This window comes from Kogia breviceps, chromosome 19, assembly GCF_026419965.1.
Source record: "Kogia breviceps isolate mKogBre1 chromosome 19, mKogBre1 haplotype 1, whole genome shotgun sequence".
Lineage (NCBI taxonomy): Eukaryota > Metazoa > Chordata > Mammalia > Artiodactyla > Physeteridae > Kogia > Kogia breviceps.
Genome location: NC_081328.1, coordinates 47382334 through 47407752, shown reverse-complemented (window position 1 = coordinate 47407752; position 25419 = coordinate 47382334). Strand labels below are relative to the sequence as shown.

Sequence of the window (25419 nt, the reverse complement as noted above, 5' to 3'; positions counted from 1 at the left end):
GTAGCCACAGGGAATGCTGCTCCAGATGTGCTCCAGGCAGAGCCTCCTGATGGGTCTTCCGGAACATTTCTTTTGAAAATCGCGGCACACTTCTCTGCTTAAAACCATCCAGTGGCTTCCCGTATGTTTCAGAGTAAAACCCACAGTTCTTTCCATGGTATATGAAGTGTCAGTTACCTTCCATCCAGGGACCCCCAGGAACACAACTGCAGTGGAAAGGAGTGAGGGCAACAGCACACCGTGGAGAGCTGGGGGGGGGGTGTCCGTAGGAGGTATTAGGAAGGGCTCTGGAGACGGGCTTGTGCTGGGTAAACTGGGCTGGGGTGGAGGCCGTCGGGACGCAGCGTTGATACCACAATCGGGTATCTTAATAATTTGTGTCTAGAAGGCAGGAGAACAGAGCAAAGCTTAGGCTGAAATTGGTAAACCCACGCCAATCAGCAAGGAAAGGGGACCAGGGCCCATTTTTAGGTCTGGACAGTGTCCACGTTCTGTGTTCAGATATGACTGCAGAGGCCTCTTGTCTCTGTCTCCATCCATCTCAGTCACAGAGTGGCTGTGTCTGATGGCAGTGACATTGTTTTTCTGGGTTTTTAAAAAAGATTTATTTATTTATTTATTTTTGGCTGCGTCGGATGTTAGTGGCAGCACGCGGGATCTTCATTGCTGTGCATGGGCTTCTCTCTAGTTGTGGCATGCGGGTTTTCTCTTCTCTAGTTGTAGCGCGCAGGCCCCAGAGCTCGTGGGCTCTGTAGTTGTGGTGCGCAGATTCCAGAGTGTGTGTGCTCTGTAGTTTGCAGCGCGCAGGCTCTCTATTTTAGGTGCGCGAGCTCAGTAGTTGTGACATGAGGGCTTAGTCGCCCTGCGGCATGTGACATTTAGTTCCCTGACCAGGGATCGAACGTGCATCCCCTGCATTGTAAGGCAGATTCTTTACCCCTGGACCACCAGGGAAGTCCCGACAGTGACACTGTTGAGCCATGCAATTGTCAGCACAACACCGAGGCCAGGTGTTTTTCTCCTTTTCAAGCCCCTGTGTGACCTGACCAGCCCCAACCCCTGCCCGCCTCCAGCTGTGTGCTTTCCTGCCATGTCACTGCCCCTTCAGGCCCTCTGCCCAGGAACCCTTCCCTGCCCCACCTCACTCTCTGTCCCTTTATCCTGCTTTGGGCTCTCACCATCGCCTTCCCTTCCGCTAAATGAATCCTCCATCCTCTGGTCCCTCCTCATCTCTTGCTCCCCTCTCCAGGCCGCCACCAAGTCCACAACAGGGAGAGTCTGGTCACACGCCAGGGTGTCACAGTACTAGGGGCAGGGGATGGTTCTCGGGGGCAGCTCTTGTCCTCCCAAAGCACTAGGGCGTTTTCCGGGGTTGGTGACCCCACTCCACACTGCTGTCTCTGCTGCGGCACTTAAGAGACCCAAGCTGGCTGTGGTGGGTGTGTGACGTGCAGAGGCAGTTTTGACCAGACGGCTTCTCAGCCTCCCTTTCTACTGCCAGATGCCAAGGGGCCAACAGTCTGGGGACCCTGAGCCCTAAAGAGCAGAGAAACGAGCTCGGAGGCTCTGCCCGAAGCTGGTCTGGCTCCTTCTGCTGGAGGCAGGGACCCCACGCGAGCCAGGGTCGGTTCCTGATGTTCCCAGCCCTCCAGCCTTGGGGCCTCCCATTCCTTTGCTCTTAAAACAGAACGACGTTAGCCCCTCCATTCATTTCTTGGGCTGCCATAATAGGATACCAGAGACAGGGGAGCTTCAAACAACAGAAATGTATTCCCTCACAGTCTGGAGGCCAGAAGTCTGAAATCACGGTGTCAGCAGGTTGCTTCCCTCTGGAAGCTCTGAGAGAGAATCCGTTCCAGGCCCCTCCCCAGCTTCTGGCAGCTGCTGGCGATCCTTGGCATCCCTTGGCTAGTAGACACATCATCCTGTCTCTGCTCTGTCTTCACGTGACCTTCTCCCTGTGTCCCTGTGTCTTTGATCAAATTTCCTAGTCTTTGAATTAGGGCCCCCTCTAATCCAGTAGGATTGCATCTTAACTTGATGACACCTGCAAAGACTCTACCAAATAAGGTCACATTCACAGGTTCTGGGTAGATATGAATGTTGGGGGGACACTACTCACCCCAGTACAGCCCCCATCCATATAAGGTGGAAAACCCAGAGTCCCATGAGGATCCCCACGTTTCTCTGGGTCATCTGCCTTCACGTTCCCTGCTTCTGCTGTGCACGCGATGGAGGGGGAGAGTCTGCACTGGACACCACCTAACTTCTTGGTTTGTGCAAAGCATCGTTCACATGGGCCCTTCTGGGAGCAGACGTTCACTGGTGTTTGGGGTGATGGAGCAACTCGTTACAGATGACAACACAGGCATTTCTGGCCAGCTGGGCTTTCCCCCTTTGGCCTTTCTCCACCCGTCACGTCTTTTCTCTTCCCAGTTCTCTGTTCTGCAGATTCTGACCTCTTCTCTCCCAGGATGTCTGTGAAAACCACAGTCCCTTTTGCTGCTGTGCAAGTAGCTCCCTTCACCTTTTCCTTCCCGCCTCGAACCCTGCAGGCAGGGGAGAGGGTGAGTTCCCCTTCCAGACTAACAAAAGCCATTGGTGTATTTTCCTAAACCGAGTCAAGCCAGCCTGTGACATGTACCAGCTCCCCTGGTGCATGAAAGCAGTTGGTTCTTATTTCAAAGAGTGTTTCTGGTTTTTTTCTTCTTTCTACATCTGCGGTAACATTCTGTGATTCTTAGAGAACCAGAATTCTGAAGAGTAAAGCCCAGAGCCAAGAATGTTCGATCCAGAAGGGGCTTCTAGGAGGAAGGAAACAGACACGACTTCTGCTCACTGGGGTTCTGGGTTGGGGAGACTCGGAGCTGTGCAGACCAGCCGGGCGCAGCTGGCACTGCCAAGGGAACACAGGTGCAATGAGACAGGATCTCAAGGAGGACTAATTTACACCGGGCGAGGGATCAAAGATGAGTAGGATTTAGTCTAGCAAATTATTTATTGGATATGACACCAAAAACACAGTGCGGATGCGGCTTTGACTAAAAAATAGCTAACTTGGACTCAATCAAAATAAAAAACTTTTGTGTATCAAAGGGTACTATCGAGAGAGTGAAAAGACAACCCACAGTATGGGAGAAAATATTCACAAGTCATATATCCAATAAGGGATTAATATCCAGAATATATAAAGAACTTCTGTAACTCAACAACAAAAAACCAAGCACCCGATTTTAAAATGGCCAAAGGGTTCAAAAGGACATTTTGCAAAAGAAGATACACAAATGGCCATAAGCACATGAAAATCAGTATATCAGGGACTTCCGTGGTGGCGCAGTGGTTAAGAATCCACCTGCCAATGCAGGGGACACAGGTTCAAGCCCTGGCCCAGGAAGATCCCGCATGCCTTGGAGCAGCTAAGCCCATGTACCACAATTGCTGAGCCTGTGCTCTAAAGCCCGTGAGCCACAACTACTGAGCCCATGTACCACAACTACAGCAGCCCGCATGCCTAGAGCCTGTGCTCTACAGCAAAGAGAAGCCACCACAATGAGAAGCCCATGCACCGCAGGGAAGAGTAGCCCCTGCTCACCGCAACTAGAGAAAAGCCCACGCACAACAGTGAAGACCCAACACAGCCAATAAATAAATAAATTTATTTTTATTTTTTTTTTTATTTTTTTTTTATTTTTTTTTTATTTTTTTTTTTTTTTTTGCGGTATGCGGGCCTCTCACTGTTGTGGCCTCTCCCGTTGCGGAGCACAGGCTCCGGACGCACAGGCCCAGCGGCCATGGCTCACGGGCTTAGTTGCTCCGCGGCATGTGGGATCTTCCCGGACCAGGGCACGAACCCGTGTCTCCTGCATCGGCAGGCGGATTCTCAACCACTGCGCCACCAGGGAAGCCCAGTAAATTTATTTTTAAAAATCAGTATATCACTAACATTTTGTGATATCACATGATATCACTAATCATTAGGAAAATGCAAATCAAACCCACATAAGATAGCACCTCACATTCATTAGGGTGGCTACCATCAAGTAACAACAACAGCAGAAATAACAAATATGGGTGGAGATGTTGGAACCTAGTACCCTGTTGGTAGGAATGTAAAATGGTGCAGCCACTGTAGAAAACGGTGTGGCAGTTCCTCAACACCTATACATAGAATTACCATATGATTCTACTCCTAGGTATATACACAAAAGGATTGAAAGTAAGGACTAAAACAGATACTTGCACACCCATATTCTTAGCAACACTATTCACAAAAAGGTGGAAACAACTCAAGTGTCCATCAACAGGTGAATGGATAAATAAATGTGGTCTATCCATACAGTGGAATATTATTCAGCCATAAAGGAATGGCATTCTGACACAAGCTACAAGATGGAGGAACCTTGAAAACATTATGCTAAGTAAAAGAAACCTGACACAAAAGGACAAATACTGTATGATTCATTTATATGAGGTCCTTAGGATAGGTACATTTTGAGAGACAGAAAGTAGATTAGAGGTTACCGGGGGTTGGGGGAGGGGGTAGGGAGTTAATGTTTAATGGGTACAGAGTTTCTGTTTGGGGTGAAGAAAAAGTTTTAGAAATAGTGTTGATACTTGCACAACATTATGAATATAATCAATACCAATGAATTGTACACTTAAAAATGGTTAAAATGGTACATTTTATGTTATATATACTTACCACAATTTTTTAAAACTAGTAATGTAATATACCAAAAGCCATTGAGCTGTACACTTTAAATGGGTAAATTTTATGGTATGTGAACTATATCTTAATGAAGGTATTAAAAATGAGGGGAGCCCTCCCCCCATGCAAGTCCCATGCAAAGACCGGGAAGTTTTAGGCAGGGGCTTGATGCATTGGAGACAATGGCGGGCCTGAGGCCTCCCAAGGATGGGGCAGGATCAGGGGCGCCTCTCCAGCCCTCCCTCCCTGCACCCAGCCCTGCCCGCTGCCTCTAGCACCTCCTCTGCAGGCTGGTTCTGTGCTGAGCACACAGCCTCCCCTCAGAAGCCAATTTTCTGCATAGCGAAAATGTTTTCTCTGTGTCCACTTTAGCAGATGGCCCCCCACCTTGGCCTGAATTGAGAAACGCAGAAATCAACCAGCGGACAGACGGCTTCCTTAGCAATGCCTTATAGGCGCACAAGCATGCAAGCTCACACTCCCCCTCCTCCCCCTCCCCCATCCTCCAGCACCATTTGCCTTCGGTGTTTCTAAGCCTGAAGCTGGTCCAGGTGCCTGAGCTGAGCCTTCTTCTTCCGCCCCTCAGACCACCCACGGGGCACCTGGCCCCAGATACTTGCTCATGGTAGGTGCTCAGGAAACAGGTCCTCGATAAGTGAATGAATGCATGAATGTACGTTTTTCTTTATTTCTCTTTTTTAAAAACTGGAGTATAGTCGATATACAATATTGTATAAGTTACAGTTGTACGATATAGTGATTCACATTTTTTAAAGGTTATACTCTATTTATAGTTCTTATCAAATACTGGCTATATTTCCTGTGCTGTACAATATATCCTTGTAGCTTATTTTGTACATGGTAGTTTGTACCTCTTAATCCCCTACCCCACGTTTGCCCCTCCCCCTTCCCTCTCCCCACAGGTAACCACTAGTTTGTTCTCTCTCTCTCTCTCTTTTTTAAAAAAATATTTATTTATTTATTTGGCTGCGCCAGGTCTTAGTTGCGGCATGTGGAATCTTTTAGTTGTGGCATGCGGGATCTTTAGTTGTGGCATGAGGGCTCTGAGTTGCAGCATGTGGGATCCAGTTCCCTGACCAGGGATTGAACCTGGGCCCCCTCTACTGGGAGCATGGAGTCTTAGCCACTGGACCACCAGGGAAGTCCCTAGTTTGTTTTCTATATCTGTGAGTCTGCTGCTTTTTTGTTATATTCACTAGTTTATTGTATTTTTTAGATTCCACATATAAGTGATATCATAGAGTATTTGTCTTTCTCCCTTCACTTGGCATAATGCCCTCTAGGTCCACCCATGTTGTTGCAAATGGCAAAATTTCATTCTTCTTTTATGGCTGAGTAGTATACATATACATTTATATACACGCCACATCTACTTTATCCATTCATCTGTTGATGGACACTTAGGTCACTTCCGTGTCTTGTCTTCTTGTCTTGGCAATTGTATATAATGCTGCTATGAACATTGGGGTGCACATATCTTTTCGAATTAGTGTTTTTGGTTTTTTTTGGATATATACCAAGAGTGGAATTTCTGGGTCATATGGTAGTTCTATTTTTAGTTTTTTGAGAGATCTCCATACTGTTTTCCACAGTGGCTGCACCAATTCATTTTCCTACCAACAGTGTATGAGGGTTCCCTTTTCTTCACATCTCGTCAACATTTGTTATTTGTGTCCTTTTTGATGACAGCCATTCTGACAGGTGTGAGATGATATCTCATTATGGTTTTGATTTGCATTTCCCTGATGATTAGCAATGCTGAACATCTTGTCATGTGTCTGTGGCCATCTGCATGTGCTCTTTGGAAAAATGTATATTTGGGTCTTCTGCCCTTTTTTTTTTGGTCGTGCGGCATGTGGGATCTTAGTTCCCTGACCATGGATCAAACCCATGCCCCCTGCAGTGAAATTGAGTCTTAACCACTGGACCACTAGGGAAGTCCCTTCTGCCCATTTCTCATTCAGGTTGTTTGTGGTTTTGATGTTGAGTTGTATAAGCTGTCTGTATATTTTGGATATTAACCTCTTATTGGTCATACCATTTGCAAATAATTTCTCCCCTTCAGTAGATTGTCTTTTCATTTTGTTGATGATTTCCTTTGCTGTGCAAAAGCTTTTAAGTTAAATTAGGTCCCGTTTGTTTATTTTTGCCTTTATTTCCTTTGCCTTAGGAGACAGATCCAAAAAAATATTGCTACAATTTATGTCAAAGAACGTTCTGCCTATGTTTTCCTCTAGGAGTTTTATGGTTTCTGGTCTTACATTTAGGTCTGTAATACATTTTGAGTTTATTTTTGTATATGGTGTTAGAGAATGTTCTAATTTTATTCTTTTACATGTAGCTGTCCAGTTTTCCCAGCACCACTTATTGAAGAGACTGTCTTTTCTCAATTGTATGTTCCTGTCTCCTTTGTCATAGATTAATTGACCATAAATGTTTATTTCTGGGCTTTCTATCTTGTTCCATTGATTTATATGGCTGTTTTTATGCCAGTACCATTCTGTTTTGATTACTGTAGCTTTGTAGTATAATCTGAAATCAGGGAGTGTAATTCCTCCATCTCTGTTCTTCTTTCTCAATATTGTTTTTGTTATTTAGGATCTTTTGTGTTACCATACAAATTTTTAAATTGTTTTTTCTAGTTCTGTGAAAAATGCCATTGGTAACTTGATGGCGATTGCATTGAATCTGTAGATTGCCTTGGGTAGTATGATCATCTTAACAATATTGATTCTTCCAATCCAAGAACACAGTATATCTTTCCATCTGGTTGTGTTGTTTTTAATTTCTTTCATCAGTGTCTTATGGTTTTCTGAGTACAGGTCTTTTACCTCCTTAGGTAAGTTTACTCCTAGGTATCTTATTCTTTTTGATGCAATGGTAAATGAAATTGTTTTCTTAATTTCTCTTTCTAATAGTTCATTGTTAGTGTATACAAATGCAACAGATTTCTGTATATAAATTTTGTATTCTACTATTTTACTGTATTCATTGATGAGCTCTAGTAGTTCTCTAGTGTCATCTTTAGGATTTTCTATGTGTAGTATCATGTCATTTGCAAACAGTGACAGTTTTACTTCTTCCTTTCCAATTTGGACTCCTTTTATTTCTTTTTCTTCTCTGATTGCTGTGGCTAGGACTTCCAATGCTTTGTTGAATAAAAGTGATGTGAGGGAATTCCCTGGCAGTCCAGTGGTTAGAGCTCTGTGCTTTCACTGCTGAGGGCCCAGGTTCAATCCCTGGTCAGGGAACTAATATCCCACAAGCCACATGGCTTGCTCCCCTGCAAAAAAAAAGTGATGAGAGTGGGCATCCTTGTCTTGTTCCTGATCTTAGAGGAAATGCTTTTAACTTTTCACTGTTGAGTATGATGTTGGCTGTCAGTTTGTCATACATGGCCTTTATTATGTTGAGGTATGTTCCCTCTTATGCCCACTTTCTGGAGTTTTTTTTTTTAATCAGAAATACGTGTTGCATTTTGTCAGAAAGCTTTTTCTGCATCTATCTAGATGATCATATGGTTTGTATTCTTCAATTTGTTAATGTGGTGTATCATATTGCTTGATTTGCTGATATTGAAAAATCTTGCATCCGTGGGATAAATCCCACTTGATCATGGTGTAAGATCCTTTTAATGTATTGTTGGATTTGGTTTGCTAATACTTGGTTGAGAATTTTTACATCTATGTTCATCAGTAATATTGGCCTGTAGTTTTCTTTTTTATTTGTCTGTTATTTGGTATCAGGGTGATGCTGGCCTCATAGAATGAGTTCAGAAGTGTTTCCTCCTTTGCAATTTTTTGGAATAATTTGAGAAGGATAGGTGTTAACCCTGGGTTTAGTGCCTGCAAAATAGCAATCAGAGCCAGGTCCCGGAGTCTGGTTGCCGGACTCAGGGATCCCAGAGCTGGTGTCACATCACTGTTGGGGTGGGGGGTGGTCCTTGAAACAGTTGGGTACAGGGTCCAGGCTGTCCTGAAGCTTGTGTTGGCCTGATAGTGGGCAGGACTGGGACCCAGCTGGTTCCAGGGCAGGGTCTAATCTGCTGGTGGGCAGGCTGTATCCATAGGCTGTGGGATTGTGGTTTTCTTGTGTCTGGTGCCTGCCCACTGGTGGGCGGAGCTGGGTCCTGGGCCCTCTGGTGGGCAGGGCGGTGTCTGGGGTGGCTGTGGGCTCAAGAGGTCTTCAGGCAGTTTGTCTGCTGATGGGTGGGGCTGTGTCAATTAGTTGCTTGGCCTGAGGCATCTCAGCACTGGTGCCTACAGGTTGTTGGGTAGCGCCAGGTCTCCGCCTTGATGAGCTAGAGGGAGGATCCCACACAATGGCGCCTACCAGCACCAGTGTCCACGCGGTAGAAGGAGCTCCCAAGAATGGCCGTCACCAGAGTGAGCCACCCCGCGACCCTCACCTCTCCAAGACACTCTCCAACACTAGCAGGTAGGTCTGGCCCAGGCTCCTATCAAATTACTGCTTCGGCCCTGGGTCCTGGAGCATGTGAGATTTTGTGCTCAGCGTTTAAGAGTGAAGTCTCTTTTCCCCCTCAGTCCTATGGGACTCCTGAAATTAAGCCCTGCTGGCTTTCAAAGGCAGTGGTTCTGGGGGCTCATCTTCCTGGTGCAGGACGTCCAGGCTGGGGAGCCTGACGTGGGGCTCAGACCTCTCACTCCTGTCGGAGAACCTCTGCAATGTAATTATTCTCCAGTTTGTGGGTTGCCCACCCAGGGTTATGGGCCTTGACTTTATCGAGCGTCTGCCCCTCCTACCCATCTGGCTGTGGTTTCTTCTTTATGTCTTTAGTTGTAGAAGATCTTTTCTGGTAGGTCTTTTTCATTGATGGTTGTTCTGCAAGTACTTGTGATTTTGATGTGCTTGTGAGAGGAGGTGAGCTCAGGGCCCTTCTACTCCACCATCTTGGCTGATCTCCTGTGTGTATGTTTTTCTAAAGGGTCAGCTGTGGTTCTTCATTTCCTTAATATCCTTCTCTGCCCCTGTCCCCAAAGGGAGACCGATGAGTCCAGGTCATGACAGTGGGCTCAGGGCCTGTGGACCCCACCCCAAGTACCTACATGCACCCTGATTTATATGGTAGCTAAGAGATTCTGGGGAGAAAATGTGACCCAGGTCCACCAACAGTGATCAGAATTATGAACTCATGTAACCTGAACAGGGACCCTGAGAGGACAGTTAACATTGAGGAGAAGTCTGGTGAGGGCAGATCCCATGGCTGCTGGACTGCTGGTGGGGCAGGGGGCAGAGGGCTCCTGTGTGAGCAAGGGTCTAGGAGCAGGTCGGTCGGGTGTCCTGCACAGAGGGCCCTGCTGGTCCCCACAGATTGGGGATGTTGCCTCCTAGGCTCCAGGGAGAGCCCAAAGGGACTGCAGAGACCAGCTGGCCCCACCCTGTCTTCCTATGCTGGGGAAACCACGGCCCTGAAGACCACTGTCCACTTCCTTGAGTGACCATGTGAGTCTCAGGAAATGCAAGTGTGCTTCATGGGGAAACCAAGAAATGAAAGGATTTTCCATTTTTAAGGATCAGACTGTTAGAAACAATTTATTTGAATGTCAGGAGAGAAGGGAGGCTTTGCTCCCGTGGGGGGGGCATCTCGGGAACCCGAGGCCACGGGGACTTACCACGTGCATCACACGCAGGTGCGTGAGAACCTGAGGGGTCAAGGATGACAGAGCAGCAAAGTGCGAGGGAAGAGCAGGTCTGGCCAGAGATTCACGGGCTCAGATTGGGACTAGGTCCTCTGTGAGGGGGTGGCCTGCCAGCTGCTGACCCCTGCAGATGAACTCAGAACGTGATAGCTAGTGTGGAAAGACAGGGGCTTTGCAGTCTGATCGCCCGCCCTGCCACTCACGAGCTCAGCAGGTCACCCGGCCTCCCCACCTGCTCCTCATCTGCAAAATCAGTGTTATCATCAGGGTGGCCATTGGGATGGCATGAGATGAAGCGTAGGAGTGAGTTAAGCACAGAGCATGATGCACAATGCGGATGTCAGTGGCCCCTGGAGGGTGGTAGCGCTGCCGGGGCACCTCCAGAGTGGACTGTGGAGACTCGTGAGGGTCTGGGCCCCTGGCAAAGCTAGCCGATGGGCCTGAGCCCAGGTGGGCACCACCGGCTGTGAATGGGAAAGAATCTCCTAGTGGGGGACGGGGGAGGCAGTTCTGCTAAGGTCAAGGCAGCAGTGCTGGCTGACTCCATCCCAGGGAGGGCCCCTCGTTGGCTGGGCTGAGCGTTCCAGCCTCTTCCGAAGGGCATCTGGTTCCTACAAAGAAGCCAAGCCCTGAGCTCCGAACCACAGGCCTTTCAAAGAGTTCAAGAACCTTCGTAACTTCCCCACAGCCACCGCTTTTATTCTCTCCTATTTCCTCGTTCCAGCGAGTAGTTAACTTCTCAGAGCCCATGTGGCTTTGTGCTCCTTGGAGGTCTGCAGAGAGGGGGCTGCTGCGGACAGGCCCACTCACTGGGGGCCTCATGGGGCGCAGACAGGGTGATGGAGCAGTTCGGGACTCCTTGAATCGTGCAGCTGATGCACAAGCTCGAGCTTCCTGGAGCAAGGATGGGGGTGGGGTGACGCATTCCCTGGACCCTTCAGGGCTTGGTCTACACTCCTATGCTGCCGCCTGGGGGGCATCCGGGGTGGGAGGAGTGTGACCCTAGAGCAGGTCAGCCAGGTGGTGCAGGAGAGACATGAAGGCAGAGACCCAGGGGACATGGGGGCTGTCTCCCTGTGTGCAGACAGGTGGGTGGACGCTGCAGCTCAGTATAAGGAACTGGGCACTACAGAAAAGAAATAGAAAAGGTAGAAATGAAAAAAAGAAAACTCCCAGCTGGAGCTGTCTGAAAATGGGGCAGACTATGAATAGTGAGTTCCCCATCACTAGAAGTGTGCAAGCTGAGAACATTTTCATGCACCTGATGGGCCGTTGGAGTCAATGGCTTTGGAGACACTCTCCAGCTTTGAAATCCCGAGCCTATGTCCCTCTGCCCCAGGCTCCCACGCAAGCGAGCTCAGCAGCAAGGCCTGACTGCCTGCCTGTGAGCTGCTGTTCTCAGCTCCATGGCCCCTAAAGTCAGTCACTGATGTACCAATATCAGGTGTGAGAGGTGGGGAAAGTAACTTGTTTCTAAGGATAGTTAAAAATACCCCAGTTTTGAATGAGCACTTCCATGGAAATTAGAAATGTAAGAGTGATGTTATTAAAGGCGTAACTATGCACTTGCTTGAGTGGGAGGCAAAGAGGTGGTGTGTTGGCTGGAGCTCCTGGGATTGGGTACAACCCTTGCCCTGGCCACACGTGTGCAGCCTGGAGGTGGATACCACCCTCCAAGGGCAACTCTGGAGAAAACAGGTCCAGGGTCTTCAACCTGGCAGGGGCTTCTCTCTCCCAACTGGGGCTCCTCCTGCAGGGGCAATAGGATGAGTGGCCACCTGCTCTGAGGCCAAATCCCCTCCCTCTGTACCACCCCAGGCAATGGACAGCTCAGTTACACACCACCAAACCCCAGGTCCTGAGTCCTGGCCAGGTCCCCTCTGCTAACCCAGTGTGTGTGTGGGCATGTGTGTTGGGGCATGGGGGAGACCCACCAACCAGGCAGGCTACTTTGGCCCCTGGTCATTAATTTTGTCCCCTGGAAAGGAACAGTTCCAAAGCTCTTTGTTCATCCTGAGTCTAGCTTGGTCCACCAGGGGCCAGGGAAGTAAGTTCTCAGTGCCCAGGGCTCCTGCATCACCCATCTTCTTGTTATGTGAATCTAGAGATGCTGTCTTGCTTGAGAGCAGGAAAGCAGCCTGGGAACCCCAAAAGAGGAGAGGTAACCAGGTGTTGGCCAAGGATGGGTCAGCAGGGATGTGGCAAAGGAGAGCAGAGCAGGGCTGTTTGGCAAGGACAGGCCCAGGCCACCTGGGACCTGTGCCAAGGTGTGCTGTGGGCAGTGCATTCACTCAGTAAGGAGCAGGGCTGCAGGCGAGGTGAGGAATGGGCAGTTACTCTGCACCCCAAGCCCCAGTATGGCCTCCACACATTGGGAAATCACTTCACCTCTCTCTGCCTTGGTATCGGCTATTGGGCAGGCCCTCTCCCCAACTCTGATGTCCAGTGTCACCAGATGGCTGGGGGATTTTCAAGGGGCACAGGGCAGTAGGCAGGCATGCATCCCCTGGGAGGACCCCTGAGGTCATCCAGCAGGTTGAGGTGACATTTTCAAGCTTGAGAAAAGAAGAGACATTCCAAGGAGACCACAGTCTTTCTTCACTCTTTACTGTGTAAAAATAAACTCAACAATTCATGTCATTTCAGCAAGAAAATGAAGAAAAAGAAAAAAGCAAGAATACCAGTAGAAATAGTGCATTTCCAGAACTGCTTATGGGAGGTGGCAGGTCCCATGGTTTTGACCCATTAGATACCCAAAAGGCTGCGGATCATATGAAAAATGTACAGCTTTGGTTAGCAAATAATGAAAAAGTAAGATACATCAATTCTGTTTCATATTATACAGTATATACAATATAACAATATCAACCATAGGGGGTTTGCTTTGTCGTTGTCGTTGACTTTTCGGGGGGGGGGGCAAATAAGACAAAATTGGGACTTTAAGTATAGGGCTTTTTTTCTCCTCAGTGACTTGTTCCCCTTCAACAAATGGCACTTGAGTCCACTGTGCATGGAAGTGATACATTTCCCATCATTAGTTGAATAAATTTACACACTGTGTTTTAAGAGATGAAACCATGACTGCTTTAAGCCACATTTTGGTTGCCATAAGATTACAAAGGATACTATCCTCTTAATGTTTACAATTCGGAACCCTAGTTTCTTCTATCAGGGTTGGAACTGACCATCAAGTCCTCAACTCATTCCACTTAACAAGTCAGCTCCAAGACAGAGGGGCCACCATAAATGGCCAGTGTACATCCCATCCCCGACACATCTTTGAGAACAGGTGGCCCCTCTCTGGAGCTCATTGGAATGACTGTGACCCTCACACCAGCCTCTTCCCTCCCCTTCACTCCCCACAAGACACCCCCTTAGTCTCAGGTCCCAGGGCTGGTGACAAAGTGATCTTTGCAGTCTTAGGAAACAAAACTGTGAATCTACAAAAGGAACAGAAAGCATACAAAATGTATCTCTTTCTTCCAAAATAACATGCTTTCAGTTCTACGTTTTTGGCGGAGCCTGAAAGTATTTTCAAGGGAAATATAGGTTGAGTTAATTTATAGGTTTGTCCTTTTCTTTCATAAAAATACTCTTGTTTGGTAATAAACTTTTTCTTCTAGAGTAAGAGAAATAATACTGTTATCAAAAGCAAGAAAGGCTTACGATTCAAGTGGGCTCTAATGCCCCGAGGGCCCAGAGAGCCTCTGTCAGCAGCTCTCGCACCTCGGACACCCAGGGAGCTGTGGGACACCAGCTCGGCGAAAGCAAACACTGTCTCGACAGTGCTTTTTTATCTTCTTATTTTATAAAATGGCTTACCTGAGATAGGCATGTATTATTCAGTGCAAGAGGGAACATCAATCAGATTAAGGGGTAGATGGAAACTATGTGGATTAGATTTGTGGCTGTGTCCTCTGCCTTCCTTGGGGCTGGCCAAGTGCCAAGTGTTACCACAGTAAGGGAGTCTGGGGCTTGGCACAGGCTCCAGCTGGGGAGGGCGGAGGGCGTTAAACATCAGCTCCCATCCCTGGCACCGCGGGTATGTCAGGTGAGGGGCGAGGAGGGTGAACAGGTCGGGAGGCTGAAGGGACACAGGCGTAAGCATCTGGGGGTGTGCTCTGCCCCTCTCTACTTAGGGCAGAGGATGGCTTGTGGTCCTGAAAGGACAGCTCCCACTGCACCCACTGGGACAGGAGGTGACCCGGGGTCTGATAGATCCATAGATCGGCAGGGGCTGGTGGGAGGTGCTGATGGGAGAGCACCTAGCACACTCTGGGCCTTGCCTACAGCTCTGAGATGGCTGAAGTGAGGGGTGGGGCCGATCTGGTCTAGAGGGGGATACTAAGCTCTCACTCTCTCCCAACCACAGGCATTGTTAGGCTTGTTCTCAACCTACACGTTAAAAATACTTCTTGGTGTGTTTGGGGAGGGGGGAGGGGGAGAGGGAGTCGATCTCTCCCTTGACCTCCTCCGACACCCTTGGCTTGCTTACCCAGCCATTTTCAGTAGCTACATGGATGGTCACAGAACAATGGGTGGCACTGGGCACACAACACAGAACCAGAGAAGTTCATGCAGGCAGGGGAATACACACCAGACTGAGGAAGCAAGGGACATGCCACCCCAAGGAACATGCAAACAGAGAAGATCCCTGCATATCCACAGATGCCACAGCCAGATGGGCTCTGACAAAGCACAGTGGTCTCAGAAAAAGCCACTGTTGAACCACAACACACAGCCTGGCGCCTGGACCTCACCCTCGGCACTAGAGTGATGCATTGCAGAACGGCGACTGGGTACCGTGCAGACACCCACGCGGACACCAACACAGAGACACCAACACAGACACACACAGATGCACTAGGTTTCCGACACAACACGGACCTGCGTTTAAGGAGACAGGTGCCCTGGAAGGAACAGAAGACAGAAACACCTGCTCCTCCTGAAGAAATGTCTGCAGCTGTAGATGAGCCAGGCAGTGCAGTAAAATTTCTAGAAAGACTTGCCAGCCTTTTGCTAATTAGACTCCTGGTGACAGAGTCCAGGTTGCCCTCAGGGTGTGCGACCCCCAGATGGTGCAACAAAGCAGGGGAGCTCACCCCTCCCCTGGGTGTGACCCGTCTGAGTGCTCTTCTTCTCGCTCTCATTCCACACACGCACACACACACACACACACACACACACGCACACACACTTTTCTCCCCGCCTTGGAAGGACTAGAAGGAGGCGCACGTTTTAGTTTTTCACGGAGGGAAAGAAATGTCAAAGCTTCTGGACACTGGCTGGGTTTCAGTGTCACCAGCTGGTGACAGGTTGGGGGTTACATCAGGACCTGTGCTCTGTAACATGGGGGAGTGGATTTCAGGCCCCAGCCTAACCATGCGTGGCTCCCCAGCAGAGGTCTCTGGAGGCCCTGCCCCTTGGAGGGCTCGCCTTGGCCCGGGTGAAGAATATGGCTGTCAGAGTTACCACGGACCTGGCCCATCGACTGGCTGGGTTCAAGTTTCAGTGGCCATGTGTGGCTGGGTCTTAATCAGAGTGTGGGTTTCCTGGTCTAAAAGGCCTGCTCTCAAGCTGACCCACCGAAGCCTCTGGTCTCCCACTGCCAGAGGCCAAGGGGAGGAGACCGGGGGTCCTGGCTTCCTGGGCTGTGGATGGGATGTTCCTCTCTTGGGGGCACTAGCTGGCAGCTGAAAGGGAGTCTGAGGATGTGGGAAGGCTGAGGGCCACAGACGGTATCCTGGGCCAGAGCTGGCCAAGCTGGGTATGCAGGCTAGCCTCCCAGGCCCGGTGCTGCCCTCAGATGCCAACAGCAGGATGCTGGCCAGGCACTGGGGGTTGGGGCAAGGACTGCCCGGATCCTGAGGCTGGCCCCACCTCCTCTGCCCCCACCCAGCACGTGGTGCCATCACAGGACACTGTCTGCCTTCAACCCTTCAGAGAGAATTCCTTCTATGACAAAATACAAATTCTCCATGGAGAGGCCCCCGGCCTTTAACAAACTGCTAAAAGATATTTATTTTATCAATATAGAGATATGTCGCTCTGAAAAACGTTTACAAACAAAGACGAATGCATTGCAGAAGAAGATGCACCAGCCCCAAGGCACATGGGCGGACACCAAAGTTGGCAATGCAGATATTAGACCAGTCAAGAGATTTCCCAAAGCCACAGAGAAAGAAGAAATGAAATACCTCATTTTAAAAGAGAAGGCCTCCCCAGAGAGACAGACCCTTGTAGACATACACACACACACACACACACACACACACACACACACACACACACACACACACTCACACAGGTCCTCTCACCTACGTGTGCATTTTTCAAAATGTTGCAGCTGCCGGCTTTACTGGTGAACAGGGCATGCCTGAGAAACAGTGCGGGCTCCTAGAGAGAAGTGGGGACACCTCAGGGACAGATGGGAGCCGGGCCTGCTTCACGTGCACAAGGACGAAACCAGGCTGTGTGCGTGTGCGCATGTGCGAGGGCGATGGCCTTGAGTCATTCCTGGGGGAAAGGGAGAGAAGAAGAGACGACGGATCATCACTGCACAAGCAGGAGGGAAGCGGGAGGGGGCTGGGGACCTGGGGACCAGGAGGCTCAGCCCGGCCCTGGGCCTCAGTTGATCTGGCGACAGGCTTCGAATGTCCACTTGGTGGCTCCGCCATAGATCTCGATGTGGGACTCAGCCCAGGCAATGACGTTGCCGGAAAGGGCCTTGGTGCTGCAGGTGGCCAGGTTGTACACCTCCCCCGGGGTCAGCTTGCGGTCCCAGATGTTGAAATGGGCCAGCTCGCCCACGAACGCTTGGGTGGCATCAAACCCGCCACCCAGAGTGTCCTTCAGAGAAAAGCAGAGGATGAGGGTGGAGGGGGTCATAGCAATGGGGGCCTATCAGGAGGGCATCCCTAGGGGGAAAGACTCTCACGTCTACCTCTGGTCCATTTGTCTCCCTGTGTCTGGTCTTCAGCTATCCATCAGTCCCTCCCCTGTGGGGAGCTCAGGAAAAGGAGTGATGCTGGCCCACTCTGCCCTGGATGCAGAGCTTCTCCTGGGGGCACCTGAGAGGTGCCCAGTGAGGGATGGTGTCAGCCAGGTCCATGGACAACTGTGGGAGCAGCGCCTGGGGGGCCTCCCCTATACTCCCTGCCTCTAGTCAAGAAACACAGATGTCACTCTTTGACAGCAATAGCTGCCCAATGAGAATGGAAGCCCTGGGGCTCTCCTGCCTGCCTTTCCCTCCTCAGTGCCCAGTGGGAGACAAACCACTTCCAGGAAATAAATTATGCATCACTAAATGCACATTTGGTCTTCCTGTGCCAAAGAGCATTGCTGCAGTTGTTGAGAAAGTTGTAGAGAGCCTTGAGACCAGAGCCCACTCCTGCTTGCCTTTCCTGAAAGTGCCCACTCAGAGCAGGGACTTTGCTCAAACTGCTGCATCACTTGCTTCCCTCAGCTACTTCTAGGGGAAACCACTTCCCTCTCGAGCTCCCTCCCACTTTGCTTCCTGCTGCCTCTCTGCCCTCTCTCCCAACACCCTCATTCTCCTTTCTCCTGCCTAGTCTCTGGTTCTGGGGCTCCTCCCCCTGCAGCTGTCCCCCCTTTCCCTGCCCCCGTGGCCTGTACCTGCTCCTGGCCCAGCACCAGCACGCCCTGTGGCTTGATGGGGTGATAGGGCGCCAAGTTCTCGCCGTTGCCTCCCTGGGTGCCATCCTGGTAGGCTTCCCAGACCCCGTCCCGGGTGGTCCAGGTGATGCAGATGTGGTGCCACTTGCCGTCATTGATTACAAAGGGCAGCTTAGCCACCTGGGAAGGAGAACAACATACAGGACATTATGGGAACAGGAGTACAATCAGAGTCAATTATCATCACTAGTTAGTAGTTCAACCGATATTCATAGTCATTTACAATAAATATCAAGAGCTGTTACTGAGTTCTGGCAGCACCTGCCCCTCTGGACTGTCAGGCCCATCCATTGCTGGAGCACAAAATCACAAAGGAAATGGGAAGATTTGTCAAGGGGGCTCCTAAGATCGATCTGCATATGCAATCTCCCTCCTACTCACCCTCCTCCCTCCTGGCTAGTCTATGAAACAGGCCCTCTGATGGAGGAGGGCCACCCCTGGGGGCTGAGTTCACTGCTGCTTTCTGAGCCCCTCCTCTCTTCCAACACTCCATCTCTAACTGCCAGATCTCTGGGTCTACAACCCGCCCAGCCTTTTTGCAGAGACTCTGAAAGATGCCAGGGGAGATGGCACCATGCCTTTTAACGCTCAGACCAGCCTCTCACCTGGAATTTCACTCACACTCTTAACATTTCAGGCAGGGAGGCTGCTTCAGCCAACGTAAGAACCCTCACACCCTTTTAACTTGGGGAAAATGGGGCCCCAGAAAGGCACAGCCCTTTCTAGGGAAGGCATGAAGAGCAAGGGCTTGGAATCTAATTCCCAGCCCAGGTTTTATACATTTACTACCAAAGCTGGCATAGAGACGAGGGAGTTTGAGAGTTGGCAGCTATTCCCACAGCTAACGGAAGGCCAAGATGGAGACGGGTTCCCTGGAGGGAAAGATTGCCCTCTCCCAAGGACTCACCCAGATCTGGCCTCCTCCCAGGGGTAGGGGGCTAAGCAGGATTGATTTGGACTCTCTAGGAGCATCTTTACCACCACCACCCCCAGCATCTATGGTCTCCCAAATATGGAGGAGCAAAGTCAGCTCCAAGGCCAGCTGGGGGAGGAGGAGTCTGTCATATGGCTTGTCCCCCTGGATTATCTTCCTCCACCTCCAGCCAGGAGGCCTCTGTCTGGGAGGCCTGTTTGTGGAGCATGGCAAGGGCACCCCTACCTATTTCTCCCAGTCCTCACCCTGCACCTCCCTCAGCCCTGCCTGGCAGGCTGTCCTCTTGGGGCCACAGTAGCATCTGAGGCTGTATATCTCATGCTACCCAGACCTGTCCCAGCAGCTGGCACAGACTGGGGCCCTGGGGGCCTCGCCCTGCTGCCCTGCAAGTTCAGAGGGCTGGGGACTCTACCTTGTCGTTGATGAGGATCTCCATGGGGTTGTTGCCCCACTCAATGAGGACCAGCTCATTGGCCTGGCCGGGCACGGCATAGGAGAAGGGCGTGCCCACCCCTGGCGCTGCGCTGGACTTGAGCCACATGCACACCGTGAAGGCGTACATCTCCGGCAGGCTCTTCTTCACCTTGGCATACATGTAGTTGGTCCGCAGGGGGAATGTGAGCTGGAACTTGTCTCCAGGGCGGTTGTCCTTCTGACCTGGGGAGGACGGGACACAGTCCAGACACCTGCACCTTGACGAAGCGCCTGTCCCTGACTAAAGCAGGCTTGCCAACGCCCCTGCCCCCAACCAGGCTTGGTGATGCAGACAAAGCAGACTCCTCTGTTCTGTAAATGCTGAGAAGGAGGCTCAGAGAGGTCAGGTACTTTGCCCCAGGCCACAGGGCCAGGACAAGAGAGCTGACCCAAGGTCTCTGCTCCCGGTCTGGCTCCCATAAGGTGGCTCCCACACGGTGACCTCTGTGGAGAGGCTGGGATGGGGGTGTGGGGAGCTGCCCGCACATGCTGGGCTCTGAGCATCTGCACCTGGGCTGGGCAGTGGGCGTGGGTAGGGAGTGGGTCAGTGCACACCCTGTAAAGCAACACGCGAAGGTGTCACCACAGAGGAAGGAGGTCTCCTTCCGGCCAGTAAAGAGGCGCTGGCTCCCCGTAGAGCAGCCCTTCCAGGAGCCCAACCTGATCCCAGGATGCTGACCACTGATGGTGCTCAGAACCAGGCCCCCAGTGCCCGTCACACTTCCCTTGAGGCCAGGACACACTGCAGCCCCTGGCCACTCATCTGACCCAGCCAATTTGCCCCGAGGACTCAGGCTGTTTCCAGAGTCCCATCCATCCCACAGGAATGTGAGTTGTACCCCGAGAGGCTCTTCCAGCAACTCTGTCTGGCCCCCTGCAGAGAGGGCAGGATAGCAGGGAGCCAGGAGGCAGCCCTAAAGCCAGGTTCCCCTAAGGTGACTGCTTTGAGGATGATGCCAGTCATTCTCAGGGCGAGCTTCCTGTGCGTTTCCTGAAAAATCAGCCTCCTGGTCCCATACCCTCCCTTTATACACGGCCACCAGCTTCCCGCCTGCCGGCCGTGTCTCCAAGGAATGCTTTTCTGCCCTCTCCCAACCCACACACACACTGTGGCTGTGGCCCTGGGCATGGTGTGACTGATTCCAGGCAAAACATTCCAATCCAGCAATGGGCATGGGCACCAGGCCCAGAGCCAGGAACACACACCCACCAGCTCCAGGGTGTACACTGGGTGCTGCCAGGGAGCCCAGCACTAAACCGGCCCTCCAGGCCAAGAATTATTTCTAGAAGGCATCCTACTGGGCCAGCAACCCCACGCCCTTCCTCTAAGCCAGGTGTCAGGGAACAGAGCAGGGCTGGCCCTCAGGGTTCCCCTTCCATCTCAGGCTGGCAGCCCCCTGCCCTTGGAGCACATCTGGTCCCTGGTCCCTCCAGGGGGTGTTCTTCATTTCCCCAATCTCCCCTTTCTCCCCCCCTCCTCCCTTCCCCTATCTGTTTTTCAGTTACATAACGTGCCTTAAGATGGCACTGTTTAAATTCATCCAGCACGCTTTGCAGTCCGAGAAGGGTCACGTGGCCCTGCTTCAAGCCCCGAGTCTCACCCCCGCCAACTTTTACAACCTTGTTTGATTTCTGCGACTTCAAGGCTGAGCCTCCCGAGCTCATCCGTGGGCCTGGGGCGATATTGGGGCTGGCTAGAGTTGGCGACTCGGGAACTGCGGGGCTGCACGCAAGATGCCTGGGCTTGGGTCACTCAGAAGAGAAAACCTCGGGGGTGTGTTCAGGGCCGAGGGGAGGACCCAGAAATCCCCACAGGATGCCAGGGGCACCAAGGAGCTGGGAGGAAACCTGCTCAGGGCCCAAATGTGCCATGGACCAAGAGGACCCAGCCCCAGCCCATGCCCTGCTCTCTGCTGTGGATGGGGACTGGCTAGAGCCAGGTTTTCTTAGCCAGGGAGGACTTGAGCCAGCCAAAGCTATAGTGCAAAGTTGCTGAAGATTAAACAAATCAGACTTGGAAAAATCCTGTGAGTGTGTGAGTGTGTGAGTGTGGCGGGGGAGGGGGGAGGAACCCCAGGCAATCCCTTCCTCACTGTGCTTCCTGAGATGTCCCAAGCCCAGGGCACCCCAGTCCTGCCAGGAACAACGACTGGAGAACCTGGGGCAGGGATGGGGCTGGAGGGGTGGAGGAGCTCAGGGCTTTTACACTCCCAACCTGAGCTATGCAGGAAGCCAGGACCAGAGGCAGGGTCCCACTGGTCCAGGGAGCTGAGACAGGATGCATGACCCCCCAGCCCCCCATGACCATTACCTTTCTCGAGCTCGCTGATCCGATGATGCAGGGAAGTCAGGGCGCTCTCGATCTTGACTCTTTCCTCGGTGTCATTTCTGGGGCCCCCCTTGCCCTCCTCCAGAGTGTTCACCCGAGACAGCACCTGCCTCTCCAGGTCATCGATCTTGCTCTGCAGCAGATCCTTGAGGCTGTTGGTCTGGCTGGAGGAATTGAGCCGGCTGTACTGCTGCGAGGGTGCAAGGGCGGGGTGGGGGGGAAACCATATCGTTACGCGTGGAGCAGGGGCCGTGCCGGGAGGCCGGTGGCGCGGTCCCCTCAGGGCGACTGCGGGGGCAGCCTGGCGGGGAACTCGGGCGAGTGGCCGTCCGCGGGGCCCCGCACGCTAGGGGAGGGCCCAGCCAGGCATCGGCACCCGGCCGAGGCCGGGGTTGGGGGTGTCGGGCCGGGTCGGGAATGGAGGTGGGGGAGGGCAGAGGGGCGCGCGAGCCAGAGGGGAAACAGCGACGCGCGCGGACCTCGAGGTTCTCCAGGCGGGTTTTGAGCGACTGCAAAGTTTGCCCGAGTTGTCTGAGCGTCTCGGCGGCCGGCGTCCGAGACAGGTCGCCCATGGTGTTCTTGCCCGAGCCGGGCTGCTTGCGGCCGCCGCCCGTCCGCGCCTCGCCGGCGCTCGCGTCCAGCGTGCTCTGGCTCTCGCAGCGGCCCAGCTTGGTGGTCAGCTCGCGGATGGTCTCCTTCTGGCTCAGGATGGTCTCCTTCTGCTGCAGCACGGTCTCGCGGAGCTGCAGCACGTTGCTCCGAAGCTCCTCGGCGCCGCCGGCGGCCACGGACGCGGCGCACATGTCGGCTTCCACCGGCACCGAGGTGCAGATGAAGCGCGTCGGCCCAAAATCCTGGGCCCAGCTGCCCAGGAGGCAGAGGGCGAGCAGCGCACAGGTGCGCGCGGCGCGGCCGGCCAGCATGGCTGCGGGCGCTGGGACCCGGCGCTCCGGGCCCGGCTCGGCTCGGCTGGAGCTCCGCGGGCGGCCAGCGCTCTGGGCGCCGCGCTGCTCACTGCTCCGCCGCGCAGTCCGCACCGCCGCGCTGTCCGGCCCCCACTGCCGCCTGCGCTGCGGAGCCCGCGCCTTTTATGCCACCGCGGGAGGGGCCTCGCGCTGCCGACGTCAGCGGGGGAGGAATCCCGCTTTAATTGTCTGCGGCCCGGCCCGCTGCTCGGCTGGGGTCGCAGGGGTGCGCGGTGGGGGAAACTTCCCCCAAACCCCTGGCGCCGCCGCGGCCTTCGCATCACCCTCTACCGGCCCGTCCCTGACCCCAGCCGAGAACGGAGCGGGTGGGGTGGGGAGAGGAGAGTGGGCCGGGCCGCGGCCTCGGACTCCTGGATGTGTCACCTGCGTGGTGTCCCCAAATCTCCGACGGGGCTCGGGGTGTGTGTGAGGCCACGGAGGACCCGGGAAACAGAATTCGGCTCGACCCGCTCGGCTGCACTTAACACTCGCGGGGGCCGGACTCTTTCCCCAAGGACTCAAGTCGTCCACCCCTGCGTGCCGGGTGGGGAACGCCGGGAGCAGAGCCTCGCTACGTCGCTAAGTCCCGAGAGGGTGTCGCGGGACCGCTCCAAGTTTCTTAGATGTCCGTATGGGGTTAAAAAGATGCTATACACTCCAGGTCTGGGGGCTTCCCACGCCCTCGTTCTTGGCTCTCCTGTGCCCTCCCCCACCCCCCAGCTCCGAGCTTTGGGGACTGGCAACGTCTCCTGGGATTGACGGCCCCCACCTCGTGCCGGCGGGGCCGGCGGGCACTTTCGGAGGCGTCCCTTGCGGATTAAGCCTTTCCTGCCAGCCGAGCGGGCCCGATTCCGGGCAGACGGCGCCGCCGGAGCTGGACGGTCCCTCCAGCCCCGGGGGAGGTGCCACGCTTCCTAGGGGACCCTGCAGGCGGACCCTTTCGCGCTCTCCGAGCGCCTTCCCATCGCGGAGATGTGAGGGCACGTGTGTGTCCGTGTGCGAGTTGCGGTGCGTTCGTGTGTCCATGTCTGTGTGTTTCCGCGTGTGTGTTGGGCTTTCTGGACCCCATGCACCCCAGCTCTGCCCGCTTCTCTGCCGCTGGGGAGGGGTCCCGGACTGTGGGAGGGGGGCGTCGCACCTGCGAAGCTCCACACGATGGTAGGTTACTCATAGTCACCCCACTCACCCGCCCACACACTCGAGCCATTTTTCTGGGCAGCGGCGCCGCGGGGCTCGGCTCCCAGATTTCCGTCCAGTTTTCAGTGCCCGGTTCGGGGCTCCCGACTAGGGCCTGAGACCCTGGTCCGTCCCTGGCGGTCAGAGCCAAAGGCGCTTCGGAAGCCGCCCCTCCCAGCTCCCACTGTACAGAGGAGGGCACTGAGGTACCAAGACTCCGGGGTCCGGCTCGATGCGACAGGTCGAGCCAGAGCTACAGTCGCAGCCGGGGCCGCCCGGCGGACACCCCCGCCCCACGCCCCGAGCCCTTCATTCCACCTCCTCTGGGCTCTGCGATGGCCCCGCCTTTGGCAAGTGCGCGAGTCCCTGCCCGGAGGGACCCACAGGCAGCTCCTGGGTGCGGAGCTGACTTCCGCCCCGCGGGTGGGAAAGGAAGCCAGCTCTACTGAGACCTTTTGATAAGCCACGATCCCCTCCCTCTCCGCAGCCTCCTCCCACCCCCCGTCCCCCGGGCTACCAGTGGCCAGAGTCTTTCAGCGGCGCCAGAGGGACCCCGCGACCCGCAAGCGGCTGTCCTGGGCTTGGTGCGCCTCGGTCCTGGGCTGTGCGGGGGTTTCCGGCCCCGGCGGCCGCGCTCGCCCACCACGGAGCCCTGAGACCTACCGCAGCTCACCACCCGGCCCCAGGCCGCGGAAGGCGGCCGGCCACGAGTGTCCCACGCGTGTCTGCGACAGGAGCGCCCCAGGCCAGCAAGCGACTCGGGAGGAATTACCTGCGCGAGGGGCACCACGGCTTCTGCCCCAACTCCCATCCTCAGACCGGATGGGGTCACCCCCCGGGCCCGCGCCCCACCCCGGGCACCCCCGGGTCAGCGCCTCCCCCCGCCCCGCGCTCCCCCGGGCCAGGGCTGCGTGTGGCCAGAGGCCGATTTCCGTGGGGCCCTGAGGGCACAGAGGGACGGCGCTCCGCAGAGATCGCGCGTGGGCGCGGGAGAGGAGCCCAGCTGGGCCATGCGGAAGGTGTGGACGGAGCGGGAACCCTGGGCTGGACCTTGCGTCCTGAGCCTCAGGAGCGGCAGGGGCTTGCCCGAGCAAGGCAGGGACCTGGGCTTTTACCTCCAGAGGAGATCTCAGCGGTTGGCATTTGGGCACTGAGCGCCAGACCCCGACACCCCCATCGCCTCTCTCTCACACACACACACACACACACACACACACACACACACACACACACACAGAAGATGGAGTAGACTGAGTTGGAAGGGGAGGAGGGGCCCTGGGGCAATGTCCAGGGGTCGTGGGATCTCTGTGAGGGAAGTATGGAACCCTGAGGGGAGGACACCGCGGTCAAGGGCCCAGGACCCTTTGGTCCCAAGGGCGACCTCAGTGGAGCTCTCTGTCTGCCAGAAGGCAGTATGTGGGACACCTGCACAGAAACGCTGGGCTCTGCTTAGGGGC

At 53.7% G+C, this 25419-nt stretch overlaps 2 protein-coding genes across 11 annotated transcripts in view; one reads left to right on the top strand and one right to left on the bottom strand.

The window, feature by feature from the left end:
- The window catches only part of ENDOV (endonuclease V), a 102605-nt gene that overhangs the window by 39593 nt on the left and 37593 nt on the right, over window positions 1–25419 (top strand). Inside the window, exon 11 of one of the 10 annotated variants that reach the window (XM_067021431.1) lies at window positions 2437–2614. The exons of the other annotated variants lie outside the window; for them this stretch is intronic. Coding sequence (XP_066877532.1) covers window positions 2437–2484 — 48 coding nt within the window. The 3' untranslated portion in view covers window positions 2485–2614. Of the gene's footprint in view, window positions 1–2436; window positions 2615–25419 lie in introns of those variants that run through there. 10 annotated transcript variants of the gene reach the window in all.
- Window positions 12980–22879, bottom strand: NPTX1 (neuronal pentraxin 1). The gene is made up of 5 exons (XM_059048345.2): window positions 22301–22879; window positions 21804–22011; window positions 19431–19675; window positions 18025–18204; window positions 12980–17238 (listed from the first exon to the last, which is right to left on the bottom strand). Exons 1-5 carry the CDS (start codon window positions 22742–22744, stop codon window positions 17017–17019), a joined length of 1299 nt encoding a protein of 432 aa, XP_058904328.1. The 5' UTR covers window positions 22745–22879; the 3' UTR covers window positions 12980–17016.

Bases quoted from the DNA above. Each gene is read 5' to 3' on its own strand.
- NPTX1 (XM_059048345.2), bottom strand. From the start codon at position 22,744: ATGCTGGCCGGCCGCGCCGCGCGCACCTGTGCGCTGCTCGCCCTCTGC. The intron at 22,012-22,300 runs GTCCGCGCGCGT...GCACCCTCGCAG, and splicing joins CCCGCCTGGAGAACCTCGAG to CAGTACAGCCGGCTCAATTC. The intron at 19,676-21,803 runs GTAATGGTCATG...CGTCCTCCCCAG, and splicing joins GATCAGCGAGCTCGAGAAAG to GTCAGAAGGACAACCGCCCT.